Here is a 20,320-nt window from a genome sequence, read left to right as displayed (position 1 = left end):
GACCTGGGGAAAATAGTGCCATTTCTCATTTCTTTTTCTTTTTGCAATGATTTTTTTTACTCATTAACAAACAAAAGCATTTTGGCTTCTAAATATCCATCCTTCAGACTCTGGTAGGGATCTGAGCATCAATCAGGTTTATCTGTGTCTAATGTATACATCAATTGTAAGATTTTTTTAAGCTTAAATGTAAACTTATGGTACATCCAGTGCATTGTTCATTTTAAGTCAGTAAATGTCATTCAAATCAATGTGTAACATCACAGTAACACAAGAAAACAACCAGTTCCTCCATATATTCATTTGCAGGGTAGGGAAAACAGTTGATTGAGATTGCTTGTTCATATGTATTACTAACAAGCTGATATTGAAAATAACAATGTACAGCAGCAGTTCGAAAACATGCTCAGAGGTTTGCTTTTGTTTGTGTTTTATGTATTGTGCTATGTTGTGTTCTGTGTTATGCTGTGTTTTTTCATTTTTTTTGTGTTTCCCTGCAGGGTGAACCAGGACTTCCAGGATTGCCTGGCTCTTTAGTAAGAAATTTTTTGAGCTTTCTTAATTATTATAGGCATTTTTTAATGAGAAGAGAAGGTGGAAGCTGGGGGTGGGAGGACTTCACCAAATGAAAGATGTTCTTAAGGTAATATTTTTTTTTTCAAAAAAATTGAGGTTTAAGACAGCAAAGAGTTTTGAAGAAGGTAACTGATGGGTTCCAGTAAGGAGATGCACTGCCCCAGTTTTGGGAGAATTTTAAATATGAGGATTAGGACTTAAAAAGGTAACAAAAGCATTGCCTCAGGAGCATCAGAGAGAGCAGTGCTGTGCCAGGACTGTTTGGTTTCCAGGCCAGTTGCTGAGTTGATGCCTGGTGGCTTTTGGAAAGCAGAGCCTATGAAAGTTACAAAAACAATTGAAAGTTCAGAAGTGAGTTGAATTACTGACTGCCTTTTCCATGAGCTGGATGTGAAAGTTGGGAAGGGAGAATGAAAAAAAGAAATTTCTGATGAGGGGGGAATGATCTTTTGTTGTGTTATTTTTGAAAAAGAACTGGTGGAATGTGAGACAACTAGGAAGTTGTTGTGCTGAAATCGAAAAAACAGTGATTAAAAACAGAAACTGAGAAAATGTGAGATGGGGGTTTGATCTCTTCTGTGGCTCTAAATTTACATGCCTTTGTGCATCCCTCTGCCTTCAGCAATGCTTTCAGTGACTCCAGAGGTGTCACTGGCAGGGACATAATGCTGTCCAGAGTTTAGTATTGTCTGCATGAAGAGGTCATCTCCAAGTCAGTGGAGAAAGAGGATTTACTTTTAAGTGTGCAGTGAAGAGGTCTAGAATCGAGTTTTGCAGTCTTTGTTAACAAAGCAGTTGGGAAGCATCCCTTCTGCTTTCTGTGGAGGGTTGTCCCTGGCTGGATGCCAGGTACCCACTAAGCCATTCTATAACTCCCTCTTCTCAGCTGGATAGGGGGAGAATTAAACAACAAAAGGGTCATGGGTCAAGATAAAGACAGGGAGATCACACATCAATTACCATCATGAGCAAAGCAGATTTGACTTAGGGAAATCAGTTTAACAAATAGCCCATCAAAACCAGAATAGGGTGATGAAAAATAAACCCAGATCTTAAAACACCTTCCTCCTTCCAACCCTTCTTCTTCCTATGCTCAGCTTTACTCCCAATTTCTCTCCTGTCTCCCTCCTGAGAAGTACAGAGAGACAAGGAATGGTGGTGGTGGTCAGTTCATCACATGTTGTCTCTGGTGCTCCTTCCTCATACTCTTCCCCTGCTTCAGTCTAGGGTCCCTCCCATGGGAGACATTCCTCCATGAACTTCTGTGGCGTGGGTCCTTCCTATAGTCTGCAGTTCTTCTTGAAATGCTCCAGTATAGGTCCTTTCCACAGGATACAGTCCTTCAGGAATTGGCTGCTCCAGCATGGGTCCCCCATAGGGTCAGAAGTCCTTCCAGTAATCTACTCCAGCATGGGCTCCTCTCTCCATGGTGTTACAAGTTCTGCCAGGAGCCTGCTCAAGTGTTGGCTTTCCATGGCACTTCAGCCTCTTTTGGATGCATCCACCTGCTCTGATGTGGAGTCCTCCACAGGCTGCAGGTGGATGTCTGCTCCACTGTGCATCTCCAAGGGCTGCAGGTGGACAGACTGCCAAACCATGGTCTTTCCCACCAGCCACAGGGGAATCTCTGCTCTTGTGCCTAAAACACCTCCTCCCCCTTCTTCACTGACCTTGGTATTTGCAGGGTTGTTTCTCACATATTCTCAGTTCTGTCTCCCAGCCGCTAATAGTTTTTTTTCTTCTTAAATACTTTATCCCAGTGGTGCTATCACTGTCACTGTTGGGCTCAGCCCTGGTCAGTAGTGGGTCCATCTTGGAGATAGTGGCATTGGCTCTATCAGACATAAAGGAAGATTCTAGCAGCTTCTCACAGAAGTCACACAGTAGTGCCCTCCTCCCCACCAAAAAAAAATCTTGCCATACAAACCCAATACATTTATTTAAAAAAAAAAAAAGGGGGGGGATTAAAACTAGGAAACAACAGTCTTGAACTATTGTTGGAAAGGATTTAAAGGCCAGTGAGACCAGCAACATTAACTGTAGCTCTGTGACAAAGAAGGACTGGGTGCTAAAGGCAAGAATGAGAACCTCCCTGGATGTGTTCAAGGCTAGGTTGGATGAGGCTTTGAGCAACCTGATCCAGTGGAAGGCATCCCTGCCCCCAGCACAGGAGTTGGAATTAGATGATCTTCAAGGTCCCTTCCAACCATTCTATGTTTCTATGATCATGAGAAAGGCAGAAATCAGTTTTCTTACCCAGAAAGTGGTAGAAAACGAAGGAATTAGAGAGAACTTTAAAAAAAACAACCCTGTTTGGGTAAGAGCCTTTTGCTCCTCTTTTTAAATTTGAAATTAATGGTGTGACAGTAGTTGCCAGGAGATTTTAGAAGATACGTATAAAGCCTGAAATTAGGCTAAAGTGCCAGAAGGTGGGTGGAAAACAGGCTGAGATGACTGTCAGCTGTCAGTCATAGCCACGGTGGCTTGCACTGAGGAGCCAAAGGAAGGTTTGAATCACATACATATCAAAAGTCAGCCTGCTATTTATATGATGCCTTCCTCTTTGAATAAACTTTGTAATTTAAAATAAAACAAAAGCCAGGGAACTTATTTATAATGATGAGATAGTGAATTAAGTTCTTACTGTTTCTATAGCTGCACAAATCACTTTGTAAGTAACTGAGTGAGTAAACCTCGTGTCAGTCTCAGCTGTTTAAATAGAAAATATCCCCCCACATGCAGCAAGATGTGAGGAGCTGTAAAAGTTAGCATGCATCTTGAGGAAATGGCAAGGGAAGACAATTACTGTGAAAGACCATCATAACCCTTGCACCTCCTGTGTTGTCTTTCATCTTTTTTTCCATTATAACTCTGCATTTTTGTTGCAGGTGCATACTGAAGGCCTAAAAGGAGAACAAGTAAGAGATATTCAGTATCTATTCTTCCATTGCAAGGATGCTTTTATGTAGTTCAGTTGCTTCTTAGATTAGGTTTTGCTATAAAATTACGTTTCAGAATTAAGGTGGATAGAAACATTGTCAGGCCATCAAGAATCAAGTTGTACTATTTACGGTGGAGAAAATAAACAGAGAAGGAAAAAGAGCAACATCCTTTTCAGGTGCAGTGAATGTAACATGAATGAAGAAGAGTATATTGGAGAGTCAGCTATGCAATTCTTTAAGTCCAGGGAAGTACTAATATGAAAATTAAACTTTATTTGAGTTTTATACAGAGTTTGTCTCTCGACTTGGGCACTCAAATGGGAGAGAAACACCCATTGCTTCAGTCTGTTAGTCCCACCTATAAACAAAATATGTTTAAATTCTAATTTTTTGTTGGTAGATGCATAATTTGTATTTAACTATTATTTAATACAATTATATGCATCATATAAATGATACATTATAGCCCTTCACAGCTTGTGCTGGCTCAGGGAAAATGACTGTGGAAGCTGTTTTGCAAGAATTGCTTTTCTCCACCACAAAATCTCAACGCATAATGTTTTACTGGAACCTCCAATATAGCCCAGTATCTTCAGAAGGTCTACTACCTTTGAAAAACAAAAAGCCAGTTATGGATATATGCTTTCTGAGTGTGGGTGGGTCCTTCTGCATGCAGCCTAATGAGTGCTGACAATTCAAGTTAGCCAAAAGATTAAGGAGAAAACCAGCTGGTTTCTGCATTGATTCTTCAGAACTTATGAGGAAATGGGTGGTAGAGGTCCTGCACAGATGGCCAACACAAGTAATGTGGCCATAGAATTTTTCATACAGATATTATAACACTTCTCTTAAAAAAACATTTCTGTAGGGAGAGCCTGGGCCACGAGGACCACAAGGCCAACCTGGACTTCCTGGACCTCCAGTAAGTTGTTTCTCTCACTGCTTGCAGTTCCCAGAAACTGAAACTCAGACTGGAGCAAGGCACACATGCAAAATCTTAGACATTATTCAGGCACTAAGATCTCACAGTGCCCCCAGCCTCCTGTTTTTTTCACTGCTGAGAGGTTTCCTGCTGTGGATGGCCACTCAACATATGGAGGTGACACCCAAGAGGTGGACAGTCATTGCATAGAGGCAGGCTTTGCCTCAAGGCTGTTGTCATGCAGAACCTGATTTGTTTTCTGTTTCTGATGTCCTGAAGAGCTGTATGGACATTCAGCACATCTCAGAGAGGCACTCGCTCTTAACTAGGAAACTATCATGTAAATGAAGATGGAGAACTGTTGCTGTAAAAGGGGTTGGATTTAAGCCACAAGGTCCTGACTAAAATATTTTTAATATGAAAAACATGATCTGTATGTGTTTGTGTTTTAACACAAGGTTTGCAACAATTTAGACATAGCAGCATTCTTGCTTATGATTTAATTGTAGCTTCCTCTTGTTATATTACACAAGCAAGCTCTGCAGCATAGCTCAGTTTAGACTGTCACTGCTGCCTCATTTGCAATTACTCTGTATTTTCTCATTTATGAATTGTTTGTTGTGTTTCACTGCTAATTTGGTTTCGTAAAACTGATAGCATTGTGAAGGTGCATTACGTAGGTATATCTGGTTTTAATTATGTAATTTAATTATAGTCACTTGCTCTGTATTTAATCAGGGCATTGCCACTTTTCTTTGTCTTGTTTTCTTATTCTCTTCTGCTCACAGGAAAACATAATTATCAGGTAAGAGTTGTCTAGGTAGCCACACAGTATCTGTAGCACAAAATGGCTAGGAAGTGGTTGTATAGTTCATTAATTTTTCTTACTCATTTAACTTTTTATAACTTTTCACTTCTAAAGGGAGAGGCTGGTCCAGAAGGCAAGCCTGGAGTCCCTGGTTTACCAGGTCAAAGGGTGAGTCGCTGATATTATTTAATATAAGTCACAAGAGGCTGGGGACAGATTTGTTCAATAAGGTTTCACTCACTTTACATATACTTTTCTACTTATTTAAGGATCCTGGAGGCTCCAGTCCTTTCCTCATTTCCTTCATTATGGTCTAGCAGCTTTCAGCAACTCTTGGAGTCCACAGAGTGTATGCAGTGCCCTGTGGGACCCTGGGGAAGTTTTTTTTTTTGTTATTTGCTCTCTGTTTTTGTATCTGCTCCTTGCTGCCAAGGCAATTCTTGATATGACTATGAGTGTGTCAAGCCACTAGTAATGTGGAGAGGATGAAAGTTCAGAGCACTGCTGTTGTACTGGAAGTCAAATAAATGCAAAAATACTTGCAATACTTATTACTTGCTGTTCTGTTTGGGTTGTACTCAAACAGAAGCTCCCACGAAATGGGGGCTGGTGTACTGTTCTCTACTAGGAGATTAGAGAGTTTCCTCTTGTTAGAAAAAAAATACTAGATTTTCTCTGACTCAGAGTTATGTCCTGAAATATTAAAGTACTGGTAAATAGTAAATTTCGTAGTGGACCTGATCACATCACCTGAATGTGCTGAACATGCCTTTACTTGCTTCAGCACTTTTGTATGAAGAACATCTCCCCACATAACAGATAAGGGTGGAAATGAGATACCTGTTTAACTTCTGTGGAGGCTGTCACTTCAGTTTCTGTACTACTGTTTGATGTGTTACTATTAGTAGGCACAGAGACTTGATTTTTACTTAATCCATAAAGGATATTGTGGGGGTCGCCTGTAATGCTTTGCCCTTGAGTCAGCACCAGTGCTGTCAAAGAGTGGATGTGAAAGGGCTGCTTGTGAGCAAGAAAGAGTTATGGACAAAGGACAGTATATGGAAGAATTACATTCCTTGGTAGGTGGATTTCTACAGATTTTCCATTGAATTGCATGATATTAAATTGAGCTGCAAGCCTGACTTTCAAGAATCTTCTCCTTTAGAAGATGATGTATACAGTCTTGTGTTAATATCACAGTGGAAAAGGGTATTCACTTGCCTTCTTGTACTTTTCCAGTCTTCAGGAAATATTACCTTATCACTTTAGCAAATAACTGTGCTGTGCTTTACTTATGAGTTGACAAGTTCTGAATTGTCCTGGTTTTAAAGCCTGCTGTGAGACATTGTTTCTTGAATAAGATTAATAGACCATATTAGCTGGGGAAAGGACAGTGATCTGTCAGGATCTGCAACAGGACACACAATGCTCTTGCTAATAATCATTCGATTAAAAATGTCATTTGATCCATGCTGTCTTTTAATGTTTCCCTAGACTCTGTTGTGTCTAGCTAGTTAGATTCCTTCCCCAAAGGTTCCAAGGCATCTTAGGTAGATAGATTTTTTTAGATTAAAGACCATTATTCAATGACTGAATACCTGAGATGAATCAAAGTCATTGGCTTCATAGTTCTACATGGAAAATCTACATATGGGAGAAAGAACAGATTAACAGATAGTACTGATTCACCATTAGTACAGTTCTTGATAAAGCAAAAAATATAAAACCAGTCATTCATTACCATCTTACATAAATTTAGCTGCAAAAAAGATTTCTCTAGACAGGCTTAGAAGTTAAAATGCCAAAAGCAGAAAGCTCCTCAAATATTTCTTTGAATTTAGTTTTAAATGAGTGGATGGGAGGTGGGGCCAGGTTATGATGGTACAGCTTAGCACCCTCGTGTGCACACTCAAACAAGAAAGCTCTCCAGTAGCATAGCCTGGTGTAGAGGACATGGATGAGGTCATGATGCCTCAGTTTCATTTATGGCTTCAGCCTTGTCTTGTCGTAAGATGCTCAAAACATCTCTTCAGCTCTGTGTCCCCTGTAAATAGGGGTAGGAGTGTTAGGCTGTACAAGTGTGTGATCAAACCAAACAGCCAGAGCGATGATATGAGAATGGGTTTGTTTATCACTGAGCATGTTCCCCAGCACACCTTTGGGTCATGCCAAATAGTTGTTTCCCACAAATGTCCTTGCACTGTAAGGTGACTGTATTTGTCAGGGTAGATGACAAAGGGCATCTCCTTTTTTCAAGTGAAGAGTTAACTGCACGAGCATAAGATCTTGTGCTCTTTGCACATGGAGTCCTGGCTCATGGTATCTAGCATAGATGTAACCTTCTTCACTAGGTAACAGCAGAAAAATTAGACATAGTTAGAGGTAAATAAAGGACTACTTTTCAATATTGTTAACATACATATACAGAACAAATGAAAATCACTTTCCATCTGCTTGGCTGGTCCCTTTGCTCCTTTATGTAGGGGGTGTTTCCAGACATTATGCTTCACCAGTTTATGTCTCTTGAAAACTGGGTTTCTGAGGTACTTTATTATGCACTTGTATCTTGTCACATAAGGGACCTATTACAATACAAGATTGACTTCAGAATTCTCTCAAGTAGCATGCTGCAAAGGGGCTGATGTAATGCAGTTAGGGTTTTGCAGTATGATTCAACTTCAGTTTTGCTTTATAGTCCTCAACTGAGATGTAAATGATGTCAACACATGCTGAGAGCCCCTGGCCTGACCCAAGAATGCAGATACAACCATTTGTTGGAGTTCTTAGAAACTTGCAGCAGTTTAGTTAGTTGTAATACAGCTGGCACAAGCTACTGATGGACTAAAGATGTGTTTGGAACCATTTCATAGAGGAATTCATGTCTCATAACACAGTCCACTGGAAATGAAGGCTCTTGAGCTGTGCAAGGACAGAAGCAATGCTGGCTAGTGTTAGAAATAACATGTGGAAGCCACCTACACAGTGTGTAGATTTCATAGAAGATGACATATTGTGCCAAATACCCTAGTGATGATTTGTCTGACAGGAGTGGAGTCATATATTTTGGAAAGATTTCTAGGAAAGGCTGAAGTATGATGTTCTTTAGGCCTGAAGTGGCTGTTCCTGTTACTGCTGAAGAAATAAAAGAGTACATGGGATAGTATAATTGCCAATAAACAAAGCTTATTCTTTATAGAGTCACCAGTTGTGTTATAGTAAAGAAAGCATCAGTTTAATTCTGGCTACTACAAGCTTAATCTTTCCTTTAACTGCATTTTTTATACTTGCATAATTTTTTTCCACCACCCTGCTTAGACTGCACATTTCTTGGAGTAGTTGCAGAGACTGCTGATGAGTGGTACAAGTATGTCTGAATAAGCACCTGGGGTGAAGAAGACCTATCATCTGGGCTTCTTCTGGCCTTGGTATTACAGATCACTTCAGACCATGTCTCTGTTGCTTTTGAGGGCTTGCTACCAAACCAGCCTTGCTATCTATAAGAATTTTTAGCATAAACCCATGATACCCAGCAGGTCACTTCATGGCAGTTTGGAGCATCACCATGTTACTCTTAAACAAATTTCCCAGAACATGTAGATAAGAGAGCAGCATACTCACAACTGTTCTTAAAAGCACAAAGGTCACTGGTGTGTGGCAGAAAGTGAGCCCAAAGGCTGGGACTCACTGCTCTGTGGGACAATAGTGTCTAAGGGAGTGAGGAACAGACTAAAGAGATGCTACCAGGTCCTATTTGGCATTAGAAAAAGAAAAGCTCCTGAGCTGACTGAAGAATGTGATAAAGAATCTTCCTAATGTTTTATTTAGAAAACATGAAACCAGATGTGTTTGAGAGCAGAAAGTGAAGAGATGGTTATTGTCTAAAAAAAATCTGATGATGTTGTAGAGATTTGATTGCTAAATTTATCACAAGCTCTCTCTCCTGCAGCCCATTCCCAGAAGCTCCAATATGTACAGTGTGTTTTCAATGTGACAATAATAATGCAAGCTTCTAGGCATTGTTGTTTAATATGGAAAGCTGATTGGAGGGCTGATGACATCCTGGGGTGTGGTCCGGTAGTGGCAACACATTAAGAGGAGGCTAAGCTGGGAAAACAGATCATCTTTCAGGCATTTTAAACCACTTCTGTGTTAGCCTGCTTTAGTTGCAGATCTTGAAGTGTTTTATGGGCACAGAAATAGTGTGCTTAGTCTCCTTGGTACATCACATCCATCCTTTGATCCCTTTTAGGGGCAGGAAATAACAGTTCCAACCTGAACCAAGCAACTGGGTTATGTTCATTATATTAGCCAGCTGCTTGCAAGTGCCTGACACCCAATGTCTGTATTTTGACAATGATTCTTTCATATCAAGAGTGTGCAGTGGAAAGAAAGAATCTTTGCTATTCTTATTTGTACCTTAAGACCCTTGAGTAATAGCCAGTACTGTCACTCTGATTTTACTAAAACTGCCTGAAAAAGAGGTAGAACTCTGAGAATCTGGTTTCATTTTAGGGTGCTGGGTTGGCTTTTTTCCCCCCTCTTCTTGTCCTCCTCTTTCTTCTGTGGAATTGGAGAGAATTTAAATGTTTTGACTCTGCTCTCAAGTTTTTTGACACTTGATCTGCTGAAATATTTGTTGGAAACAAACCCTACTTTTTAAAATTGATAGACACAAAATGTGCTGTTCTTTGGGTAATCTAGCCAAAACACAGGGTTGTTCTGAAGTGGGTTCCAAATAATTTAGATTTCAAGAAATGGCCCATTATTGAAATGATGAAAGTTAATTCAAGTATCTGAAATTTCAGAAGGGAACCAAGAGAAAACATCCAATTTATCCTGTAGCAGTACTTTCCACATAGGGATGAGATAGCAGCTACCTAGACCCAGTTTGAGTTTGATGTGCTGTACTGCAGCCTTATTTTCTAAATTTGCCTTGCCAAAATTTTCCTATGCTCAAAGAACAAAAACAAACAAACAAACAAAAGTACAGGAGTCTCATAGGATAGTAAGAATGGTCTTATGGGAAAAAAAAAATTAATGGAAAATATCTTTTTAAAACAGCAACCTTTGATGAATGTCCTTCTCCATGTTATGACTCCAATGTACATGAGTCAGGCAGATAAGTAATAATAATACCCCTTTTTTCAAGTTACTTCATGCACAATATAATTTATGCAAAGCACAGAGTGAAAGTGAGTTGACTAGAAACAGAGATAACTTTGAAAAATTTTATTGCAATCCCTTTTTTCCTGTGAGCTAATTGTAAAATTTTATGCCGAGGTCTATCAGGTTGGAGGCAAGAGGAATGAGTGCAGCTCAAGCAATGATTTTCGAAGGTTGTTTTCTGAATCTTTAATTCAGCTGTGATATTTCAGCAGATTTTCATGTGCATGAGTCCATAACCTCTGAATATTTATCTCCAAAATCAAAACAGCACAAAAAACTTAATGACCTTTCTTGACTCTTTACAACTAAATTACAAGGCTATGAGTCTCAGTAAGTGCTACCTATTTGTTTTACAATAGAGCCTAAAAGGTCTTGTTAAAACTACAGGCTGCTGAGTTTGGGGCAAAACCCAAAAGAGATGTGTTAAGAATACTTCGCAATACATAAAAAATTTATCCTAGTTATCTGCAGGATGGAGATAAATTTGTCAGATCCTTGGAGGGTTGCTAAGGTCTTCTTTGTGTATCTGATGATGACACAGAAATATAAATAATTGTCTTTCCCTTTCCTGACACATCTCCCTTCTGTCTAAGTGGGTTGTTGCATATGATGTTCGTGTTCTGACCAGTCACACCTTGAAATGCACAGTCAACACTGTTGGAACTCTTCTGTGTGTGTGAACTCCCCTTGATTTGAACCCCTTAGACTCATGGGGTCCAAGGGAAGGAGGTAATTGATTGGTAAATCCAGGGGGATGTGTGCAAATAATCCAGGAGAGCGAAGAGAGTAAGTTTGCTCAGCAAATGAGGTAGACATTTTTGAAAGAGACTATCCCAAACTGCAATTTCTGTCAATGTCCAAAAAGCTTTATAGCTCTTATTTTTCTTTTTCACAACAGCCCCTGTGATCATCCATAAGCTGGCCATGTAAGCTGTTGTTATTTACATCTCCAGGCTAGGGAGATAGTCTCACTAATTAATTTGCTGTGATTGTCTAATACATATGGAGACTGTAAAAAGCTGCTACATTCAGTTCAAACACTGCTTAACACTGTTGGATTTCTTCTGGCTCCTCTAGTGATGCAGAGGTGAAAGGACAGGGGTAATCCTATCATGCCAGCTAGCTTGCAGTGAAAATAGTTAGTACTTATATGAACAGTCCTATTCATTCACAATTACGAGTGTTTCTCATGTACTTGGTACCAAAACCACCTCTGTTCCTGGGGCTAAACATCACAGAAAACCATGCTATGAAAATATATGGCTATTTTGGTTATTAACAGCAAAGTTAAAAAGTCTTGAGCTATGATACCTTCCAACATTTCTCTCTGGCAGAGTTGAACCAACATTTCTCCTTGTTTTCCTGTCTTCTCTGTGGTAAAAATCTTTCCAATGAATGGTTGTGTTCATGTATATTTGTGGGTGCTTGAAATGCTCAGATGACTTTGCTTGCCCTTGCAAAGTTCATCAGTGCAGAAACAGAAATGTAAGCAAATGAACAAAAAGAAGGAAAAAGGGATTGATGACATAGATTATATCAAGAGTTAAACTATAATTGTCAGTGAGGCAAATATATCCATTTCCAATTAAACACACATTTCTCAACTGTGCTATTGTTCAAATAGCTGATGAAGGCAAATAACATCTATTTCATATAGTCAAAGAATCCACATTCTTACGCACTTAGCTTATTCTTACTGCATGTAACAGAGCATAATTGCTGGTTGTCTCTGTCATATTATTAGGCAATGTGACATTTTGCTGAGCTTCGCTTTCATAGGTATAATTTCTCCCAGCGAGTATTTCTGTACCTTGCAGCCAGGCTGTAATGTTATGGAACAAATCTGTTGTAGTTTGATTTTGGCTGACCTCCGAGTGGCCAAAATGTCTCCTTCACAATGGGAAATGACACTCTCAACCTCTCTGTTAGTAGAATTACATGCTGTTTTAAGGCATTTCCCAATATTTTGACAAGCACCAAAGTTTCAAGGCATTATACCTAAAGAAAGGGCAGATTACCATGCCTAGACATCAGTATGGAAGCAGAACAATCAGTGTACACTTGTTGCAGGAGGTAAAAATTGTCCTTCCTCCACCTTCTCAGCTTTTGAGGTAGGTTTGGCGAGAAAGTAGTGCTGCTAGAACCTTCCTCAGGCTTCCCAAGTGAAATTTTACAGGTGTGACCAATTTTCCAGTGATCTCTGACCCTTGGTTGTAGTGCCAACCCTAGTCAGATATGCATCATGTATTCCTATTTCTTGGCTTAGAAATTGTAAATCCTTTATATCCATCCATGCACCGCAGTTTTAATTCTTTTCTTTTTTAGTGCATGAAATAGTGCAAGGAAGACAAGGAACACTTGGCTTTGTTGGGAAGGGGTGAGGAGCTAGACTGCTGCCAGGGAAGTGCCTCTCAGTGTGTATCTATACTTGATATCTCCCTTGGTTGCATCTCAGCAACTAGAGAGGTCAGTGGTATCTCTGATCCTCTACTGGGAGCATCCAAGTGGGATTGCAGAGTGCAGGAGACACCAAGACGTGCGTGAGGCCAACCATCATCTTTGGAGCTGTTATCACAATCTTGGAGATACAGACCTGTCAAAGACAACTCCAGTTTCACATCCAAATGATGTCTGCTGTCTTCCTTTCTAGCTTTTGTGCTTTATTAACCCACAATAAGGTGATTTACCAGTTTTGGGGTGAAAGAGTTTGGAAAATAGCTATCTTTGCCTTGGTGTCTAATATTTGCTTTTCTGTTGAACATACAGGGTAAAAAGGGAGAACCAGGATTCCCAGGAATCAATGGTCTGATTGGCCCTCAGGTAGGTGATGTTTTCTTTGTTTTCATATAATATGTGGGAAAACATATTTTGTGGCAACAAGTAACTTGAAACTGCAACGCAGCATGCTTGTACCTTGTTCACTTCTCCTCTGGACTGTCTGCAAAGTTGGTCTGCTTTAAGAGCCAAACTAATTTATCCTGTCGTGATTGAGAAAAGTCTGCCTGTCTGGCAGCAATTACTTTAACCTTCCAGAGTTTTTCAGTGTCCTTGAACAGCACCATAAGGAGGTGTTTTGTACGTGAGTTCCCCATTTTTTGTGCAGAGAGAGGCATCGTTCCGGAGGGTAAGCAGTGATTTGTCTTTTCTGATACTTAGGAAAGTGCCTCAGCTAATTGTTGGCTGTGTGAATTAGCAATTGCAAGTATACTTTCTGTGTTGCAGTCTTGAGGGAAGGAGGACTTTAAAAAGTATTTACTGTTCAGAGAGTCACTTCTTTGAGCACAAGACTGTTTTTGTGGTTTTGATACTCACATTTCTACTTGTTATAGGGGGATAGGTGTTGGCTTATTGAGGAAGGTAGAGACAAGGGCTTAAAACTAAATATTTGTTCTCCCTGTGAGGAAAGATGCCTAAAGTTAATGACCTCTTAATTCTTTTAACACTTTCAGCAAATTAGTGCTCCAAATTGCACCATCTGTACCACCACAAGGGCAAAATAATGCTATGTATGTTACTCATTGCCAGAGAGGATTTGGCTCCCCCTTGTATCAACCCATTCTGCCCTGTATTATAACAACAATGACCTTTGCCTCTGATTTGGTAACTTGCTAACTTTGTAGCCAAACTGAGCTGACTCGAGTCACTTTGTAGGGTTACCCCTGCAATAAGAATAATATCTGCGGAAATGACCTCTAGCTGGAAAGATCCAACTTCAGTTTAATCTGACTACTCAGGATAAAACAAAGCATTTCCTTTATTCCCTTTTGAATAATAAATTAAAAAAACTGAGTCTTGTGAATTTTGTTTCTATAATCAGTTATGTTTTGGACAGGTATGAGGAGTCTCCATTACCACAGCTGTTGGTGAGGTATTGCAATAACCGGTGCACTGTTAGACAGCAGATGCTGATTTTTCATCTGTTTTCTCTGGCAAGTTATGCCCTTGTAACCACGAAACACAATCTAGAAATGTTTTTGGTGGCAGATGTTTTATAATAAGCTGTTCACATGTCTACAGAGGTTCTCAGAGAAGTGATCCAGGGGCTTGTGAGCCTGTGCAGGTGAGAGGGCCTTTCTGTCCAGCTGGGAAACTTGCCCTGCGAAACACCACTTGATACTGATGAAGACTTTTTCCTTTGGTGCAGTATCCAATTTTCAAGTATTTAATCACAAGCCTTTCTAATGGATTTACATTTCTTTTTGTTTGACTTGGGTTTGGTTTTTTAATTTTTCCCCATTGGATAACATTAAAGGTCCTTTAAAGCATTCTCAGCCATTGAGAGAGAATTTGCCTTGCTCTTTGAAGATTTTTCTCTGTGCATTATTTCTGAGATATGTCACACTGTCCATCCAAACAATCTCATATTCACTCAGCTCAAGTTCCCTGTAACTTTAAAAAAAAAAAAGCATATGCATGTGCTAGCAATTTTATAAATGTATCAGAGAAAATTGCTGACATAGCATTAAGTAATTTTCCTTTCCTCACAGGCTAAATGAAGTTAGCAAATTTTATGTTAATTAAAACCGCACATAATGTTAGCCCTATCAAGGAATACTTAAATTGACTGTTCCTCCAAGCTAACTGTAAGAATGGAAAAATATTACTCCTGTTCCTGCAGTTGCACTGTGTTTTGGAAATATTACTGCAGATTTCTTTATTTCTGTTTGGAGAAAGTGCTTACATTCAGTTTGTGACAAAACTACTTTTCAGATTAACAGCACTTTTTGTGACATTATTTTTTTTAAACACTTTGTCAGCGTTTTATTTTTATCTTAATCAGGCTATGCCCCAAAAATACCCTAGGAGAAAAGTGATTTCCTTATGCTGTAGTTGCGTGGATATTCTTCCGAGTCATGTGTGGAAGTCTGTCACCTGTTGCTCTGCTATCTCCCTGGTGTTGAGGGCTATACATAAGCTAGATTAGGGCACTAAAATAACCTCCCTTTCCTCTGCTATTTTAAATTTAAAAGTTGTTTTGTTTTTTGAGCTGATTCCTCCCATTGATAGCTATAGAGGTGATAGCTATATAGTAGTGGACGTAGAAGCTGTAAAAGGCATATTGTAGTGAAAGACATAGAGAAGACCATCTGAAATGATTGTTGGGATTTGTCAAGAAAAATAGTTCATGCTCAGTGCAGGTGAGAAACTCCTGAAGAATTAGGCAGCTGTGGAAAGGAACCAACATGAGGGCTACTCTCGAGCATGGTCAGTAGATTCAGTGATGAACTACAGTGGAGATGACATCAGTCTGACCCTCAAGGACCATTGTCTCGGTGTGGTCACATTTGAGAAGTAATTTAAGTGTCAAACCCTGAAGCAGCAGCTGGAAAGCGACTTCTCAGCTAGACTGGGTCTGTTTTGGGACAATAGGGTAGCCCTAGTTTTGCGTTTCTCCTTGAACTCAAACTAAATTTTAATCCAAAAAGATTTTTAAACATTTTTTTTCCTTCTAAATCAGATGTGGTGGTGAACCAGCCCCTATGCTTATATATTCTGTGTTATCCAGTCAGCACCCCCGAAAATGAGCATTTGTTTTCCAGTGACCTTTAGAAATGGTGCATCTTGCAGTATCATTAAGCCATGGGGTAGGTACTCTGTGTCATATTTCCCTTCTGGATAAGAGTGATTTTCCTGCAGCAAGGACACAGACATCTGAACTCATACTGTGTTTATGTTGTTATTATTTATTTGTACTATTTTAGTTTCCAGGAACCTTAATCATGGGCCAAACTTTTATTGCAATAGGCTGATCAAATGCAGGCAGAAAAATGAACATTGCTGTAAAGCACTTTCTGTTGAAATAGATGGATGGTTACCAAGCATGGGAAATGATGAGACTGTGCTTTTCTGCATGGTTGCCTGAAATCTCAATATACCTTTTCTATCTCATCATCTGTTGATAGAAATAGTTCAAAGAAGGAGCTGAAGGCAGTTGATGAGGTACCTTTGCAAATGCTTTTCTAGGAATGAGGGGCATCCTGAGGAAAAAGGAGATTTGCAGTTATGTATACTAAGTGAGCCATGAAGACTGTCTGCGAGCTCAGTGGAGGGGGGAGCTGAATCCCCAGTGCTGAGGGCTCAGATACTCTGAGTTGTATCACTGAGTTACTAGGGCTGGGATTCAACTCCAAATGCAAAAAATTGTTGAGTTAAGGATGAGGATGCAAGTGTCTGAGCTCCTGTTCATGAAAATCCAGTTAATGTCATCAGTGGAGTCCGAAGCTCTCCTAAAGCAGGTATTTATAAATGGTCCACTGATCTAGGTTCTCTAGGTTCTCTGAGCTGAGCAGGTATGTGCTGTCCACCTGTGAGATAGCAAAACAAGTCAAATCTCTTCAAGGTTAAGCTGAGCTGTTACCAAGGCTTGCCTTATTCTAAATAACCTGGTGATATAACTAAGATCTCTGAGGATGACCAGTACAAGCTGTAGCTTTTCTGGTCTTTGTGGCACTTATTTAATTACTATAGACTTGTCTGTGGGGTGTGAGCTCAAGACTAGCTTTTCTTAAGTAATTCAGGGAATAAATTACATCCTCTGAAATGCATGGTGTCCTTAATGTCCTTTTCTTTAACGCAAGTTAATACAGTGAAATGTAGGAAAAGAATATAGGCCCCAGCTGCAAAGCTCAGATTAAATTCAAACTATGTCAGTGCTGCTCAAAATTGGAAGAAATTGCTCAGAGCTATCTTTAATAAGATCTATACCTTTAACAAAAATAAAGGAAAAAAAAAAGTCTTCACCAGTGCAGACCATTAATAGTACTGAAACAAAAGACCGTAAAGGGTTGTTTTTCTCATTTGATGCACTGACTCAGTAAAACAAAATGAACGCACAGAGAAATAAATCTTCCTTTGTAGACAGATCATGTCCATATCTTACAGTAAGTGATGAAATTAAAGCAACACTGCTTTTCACTGAAAGCAAGAAGTTCTCCTGGACAGACTGTTATGTACAAAGTCAACCTTATTCAGTACTTGAGTAGAGCTGAAAAGAGAGTTTAGAGACTTTTTCTTTTGAGAAAAAAAACCTTATTTTTTAAAAATAAGTTGATACCCCAATTACAAAGCTGCATGGTGAAATAACTAGAGACCTCATTCACTTATGAATTATGACGCTATCACTGAAGCTGACTATAGAGTATGCATCATAGTTAATTGTTCAGATTTGTTGGCTCTTTAGGCTTTTGAGTTTGAGTGTTGTCAGCACCAGCCTTTTTTGATAGCCTATTATCTTCATCTTGGTTTGTATGGCAGGATTTAAGCAAAGAGTAATAAGGTGCTCTAAAGCAGCATGACTGAAAATAATTCACTGAAGTTGTGCTGGTGGATACTGTAGTGCCTGAGGTGAGAAATGAAGAGCAGATTTGAGGATCTAATATCAGAAACCACTCTGAAGCAGAAGAGGAGAAATGGAGAGTCGAAGTAGCAATGGACATGGTGAGATATATGGATTGCTCCACAAAACCAGCTGTAACAGTCTCATTTCTGATGGGAGAGAAGTGGAAATAAAGAAGACACAGCACAAAGCTAACAAGAAGGTTCAGTGGGGACTTTATGAGAGGTGAAATTTCAGGGAGTAATTGATCTTGAAGGAGAGACAAGCACAGACACTGGAGGGGAAAAGGCTGTCAGCACCATGGTTGTGCATTTTGCTGTCATTGTGGCAGCAGACAGGACGCTCCTGCATGTCCTGGAGGTTCTTCTTATTTGTAAAGCTGACACTCTGCCTAAAAAACCAGACCACAGTCTGTTTTGACATAAATTAAGGGCATATCTAAGACTTCCTCGTTGTGTAAGAGGATCCAGTCACTGGCATGGACTAATATACCAAGAATATGTCTGTACAAGCTTTTTCTCCAGAGACAGATATCTGGAAAAGCCATTAGATTTCAGTTTCCATCTTGGAATGGTATTTGTTCACCTCCCTCTAAAACACAGCCATCCCTTCTTTCATGGAAAAGAGATTTAGGCCAAGCAGCCTACTGATATAGTCAGAGATGAAGTATTTTGTTATTTTTCAGAGCTTCCTTAGGGAGTGCAGAACCTAATAGCTCTGCCTTTCCCAGTCTGTCTTTCAGCAAGGTACACAGTGGAAGGGAAGAAACATACTTTAGTGGATTCTGGAGGAAAGGCACAGCTGTTCCTCCAATATGGAGAGTATCAGTTTTCTTTCTTGAGAACTGCCCCTGCATCACATTGTCTAAGGAACAGAGCTGGATGAAACACAAGCCTGAAAAATCCACATTCTCTCCTAGTGTCACACTATTTGGATTTTAATGAACATTTGAATTTTTTGTTTCAAAACAACAGTTTGACTATGTTATTTTTCAAGCATTTTGATAAAAGATCCATGTTTTGCATTTGTTTTCCAAATAGTGTGTGTAGTTCTGTTTTGAGTAAGTTTTTTGCATTTCAGTTTTTGCTTCAGCATACAGGAAGCACACATCAGAATCTTTAGCAGCCATCAAAACCCACTCCATCATTATTTTCTTCTAGATCAGAGTTTTAAAGGGACAACACTGGGGACTGGGTTTGAGACAGGGACTCTCATTTGTATGATTCCTCAAATGATCACTGAAAAAGATGATCAGTAAAATCAGGTACATTAATCTGGGTTCAGTAACAAAAGCGTAGGAAAAAAACGATGGAGTGAGGTTTTAGGGTTAAGCATTACAGGATGTCCTGCTGTAGCTGTGTATGGGCATTTTTTAAATCACAAATAATTGCTGTGAGTTTGGTCCTTTCTAAACCCTTAGAGAGAATAGTTTTGAGTTTGTTCAGAAGTAAGGAGAAGGGCTACAATAACAGAAATTTGTATACAAGTGAAACTTACTTGCTTTGGGCAGTAGCAAAAAGGAGGTCTATAAAGGTTATGTATGATGTATTTCTGCAACTTTCATGTAATTGTGCCATTTTGTTTCTCTGTATCCCAGTCACTTGCTGTAGCCCAGGCTGCAGAAAGCAAGAAATTGAGTAGGACAGTAGCCAAATTGGCACATGCAGTCAGCTGTAGCAGGCTGTGATCATCCTATCTCCCAAGGATTCTGGTGGTCATTCAGTAAAACTGTTCTGTCTACGTCCACCTCAGAGAGGCTTCTGTCAGAATAGTTTTCCATTAGTGGGTGTAACATTTGTTGATGCAATATGGAAAAAGAAAGACGTGGACCTGTTGGAGTGGATTCAGTGGAAGGTCACTAAAGTGATCAAAGGCCTGGAACACCTCCCCTATGAAGAGAGGCTGAGAGAGCTGGGGTTGTTCAGCTTGGAGAAGAGAAGACTCCTGGGAGACGTTATTGTGGCCTTTCAATACTTAAAGGGGGCTTATAAGAAAGATGGGGAAATCTTTATAGTAGGGTTTGTGGCAATAGGGTGTGTGTGTGTGATGGTTTCAAACTAAAAGAGGAGAAGTTTAGGCTAGATATTATGAAGATTTTTTTTTCACTGAGGGTGGTGAAGCACTGGAACAGATTACCCAGAGGGTTGGTGGATGCCCCATCCCTTGAGACATTCAGGGCTGGGTTGGATGGGGCTCTGAGTGGCCTGATATTTTTGAGGGTGTCCCTTCTCACTGCAGGGGATTTGGACTAGATTACCTTAATGGTCCCTTCAATTCCAAACCGTTCAATGATTCTATGTGGTGAAGTTACCTGAATAAAACCAGTATTGGTCATGATGTCCTGGATGATTGCTTTCATGGAGAACAATGAAACTGAAATATTAGTGGCAATTTAGGGTAAGGAACTGTGTGCTTACATTTCAAGATTTAGTTGCATAAGGTTATTGTGGACCAGAGTATAGAAAATCTAAGAGAATAATTAGAAATTGTCTTGGATAGTAAGACTATACTAGGACAAATAATTGGGATGAGGAGGATGTAGAGCCTTAGACTGACCCTTCTATGTACTG

General features: G+C 39.7%; 1 protein-coding gene across 1 annotated transcript in view; it reads left to right on the top strand.

The window, feature by feature from the left end:
• The window catches only part of COL22A1 (collagen type XXII alpha 1 chain), a 234,289-nt gene that overhangs the window by 145,659 nt on the left and 68,310 nt on the right, over positions 1 to 20,320 (top strand). The window contains exons 20-24 of the mRNA XM_069854706.1: positions 501 to 536; positions 3,465 to 3,494; positions 4,387 to 4,440; positions 5,363 to 5,416; positions 13,181 to 13,234. Of these exons, the coding sequence (XP_069710807.1) occupies positions 501 to 536; positions 3,465 to 3,494; positions 4,387 to 4,440; positions 5,363 to 5,416; positions 13,181 to 13,234 (228 nt within the window). The remainder of the gene's footprint in view (positions 1 to 500; positions 537 to 3,464; positions 3,495 to 4,386; positions 4,441 to 5,362; positions 5,417 to 13,180; positions 13,235 to 20,320) is intronic.

This window comes from Phaenicophaeus curvirostris, chromosome 3, assembly GCF_032191515.1.
Source record: "Phaenicophaeus curvirostris isolate KB17595 chromosome 3, BPBGC_Pcur_1.0, whole genome shotgun sequence".
Lineage (NCBI taxonomy): Eukaryota > Metazoa > Chordata > Aves > Cuculiformes > Cuculidae > Phaenicophaeus > Phaenicophaeus curvirostris.
This window is presented reverse-complemented; position numbering and strand designations above follow the sequence as displayed.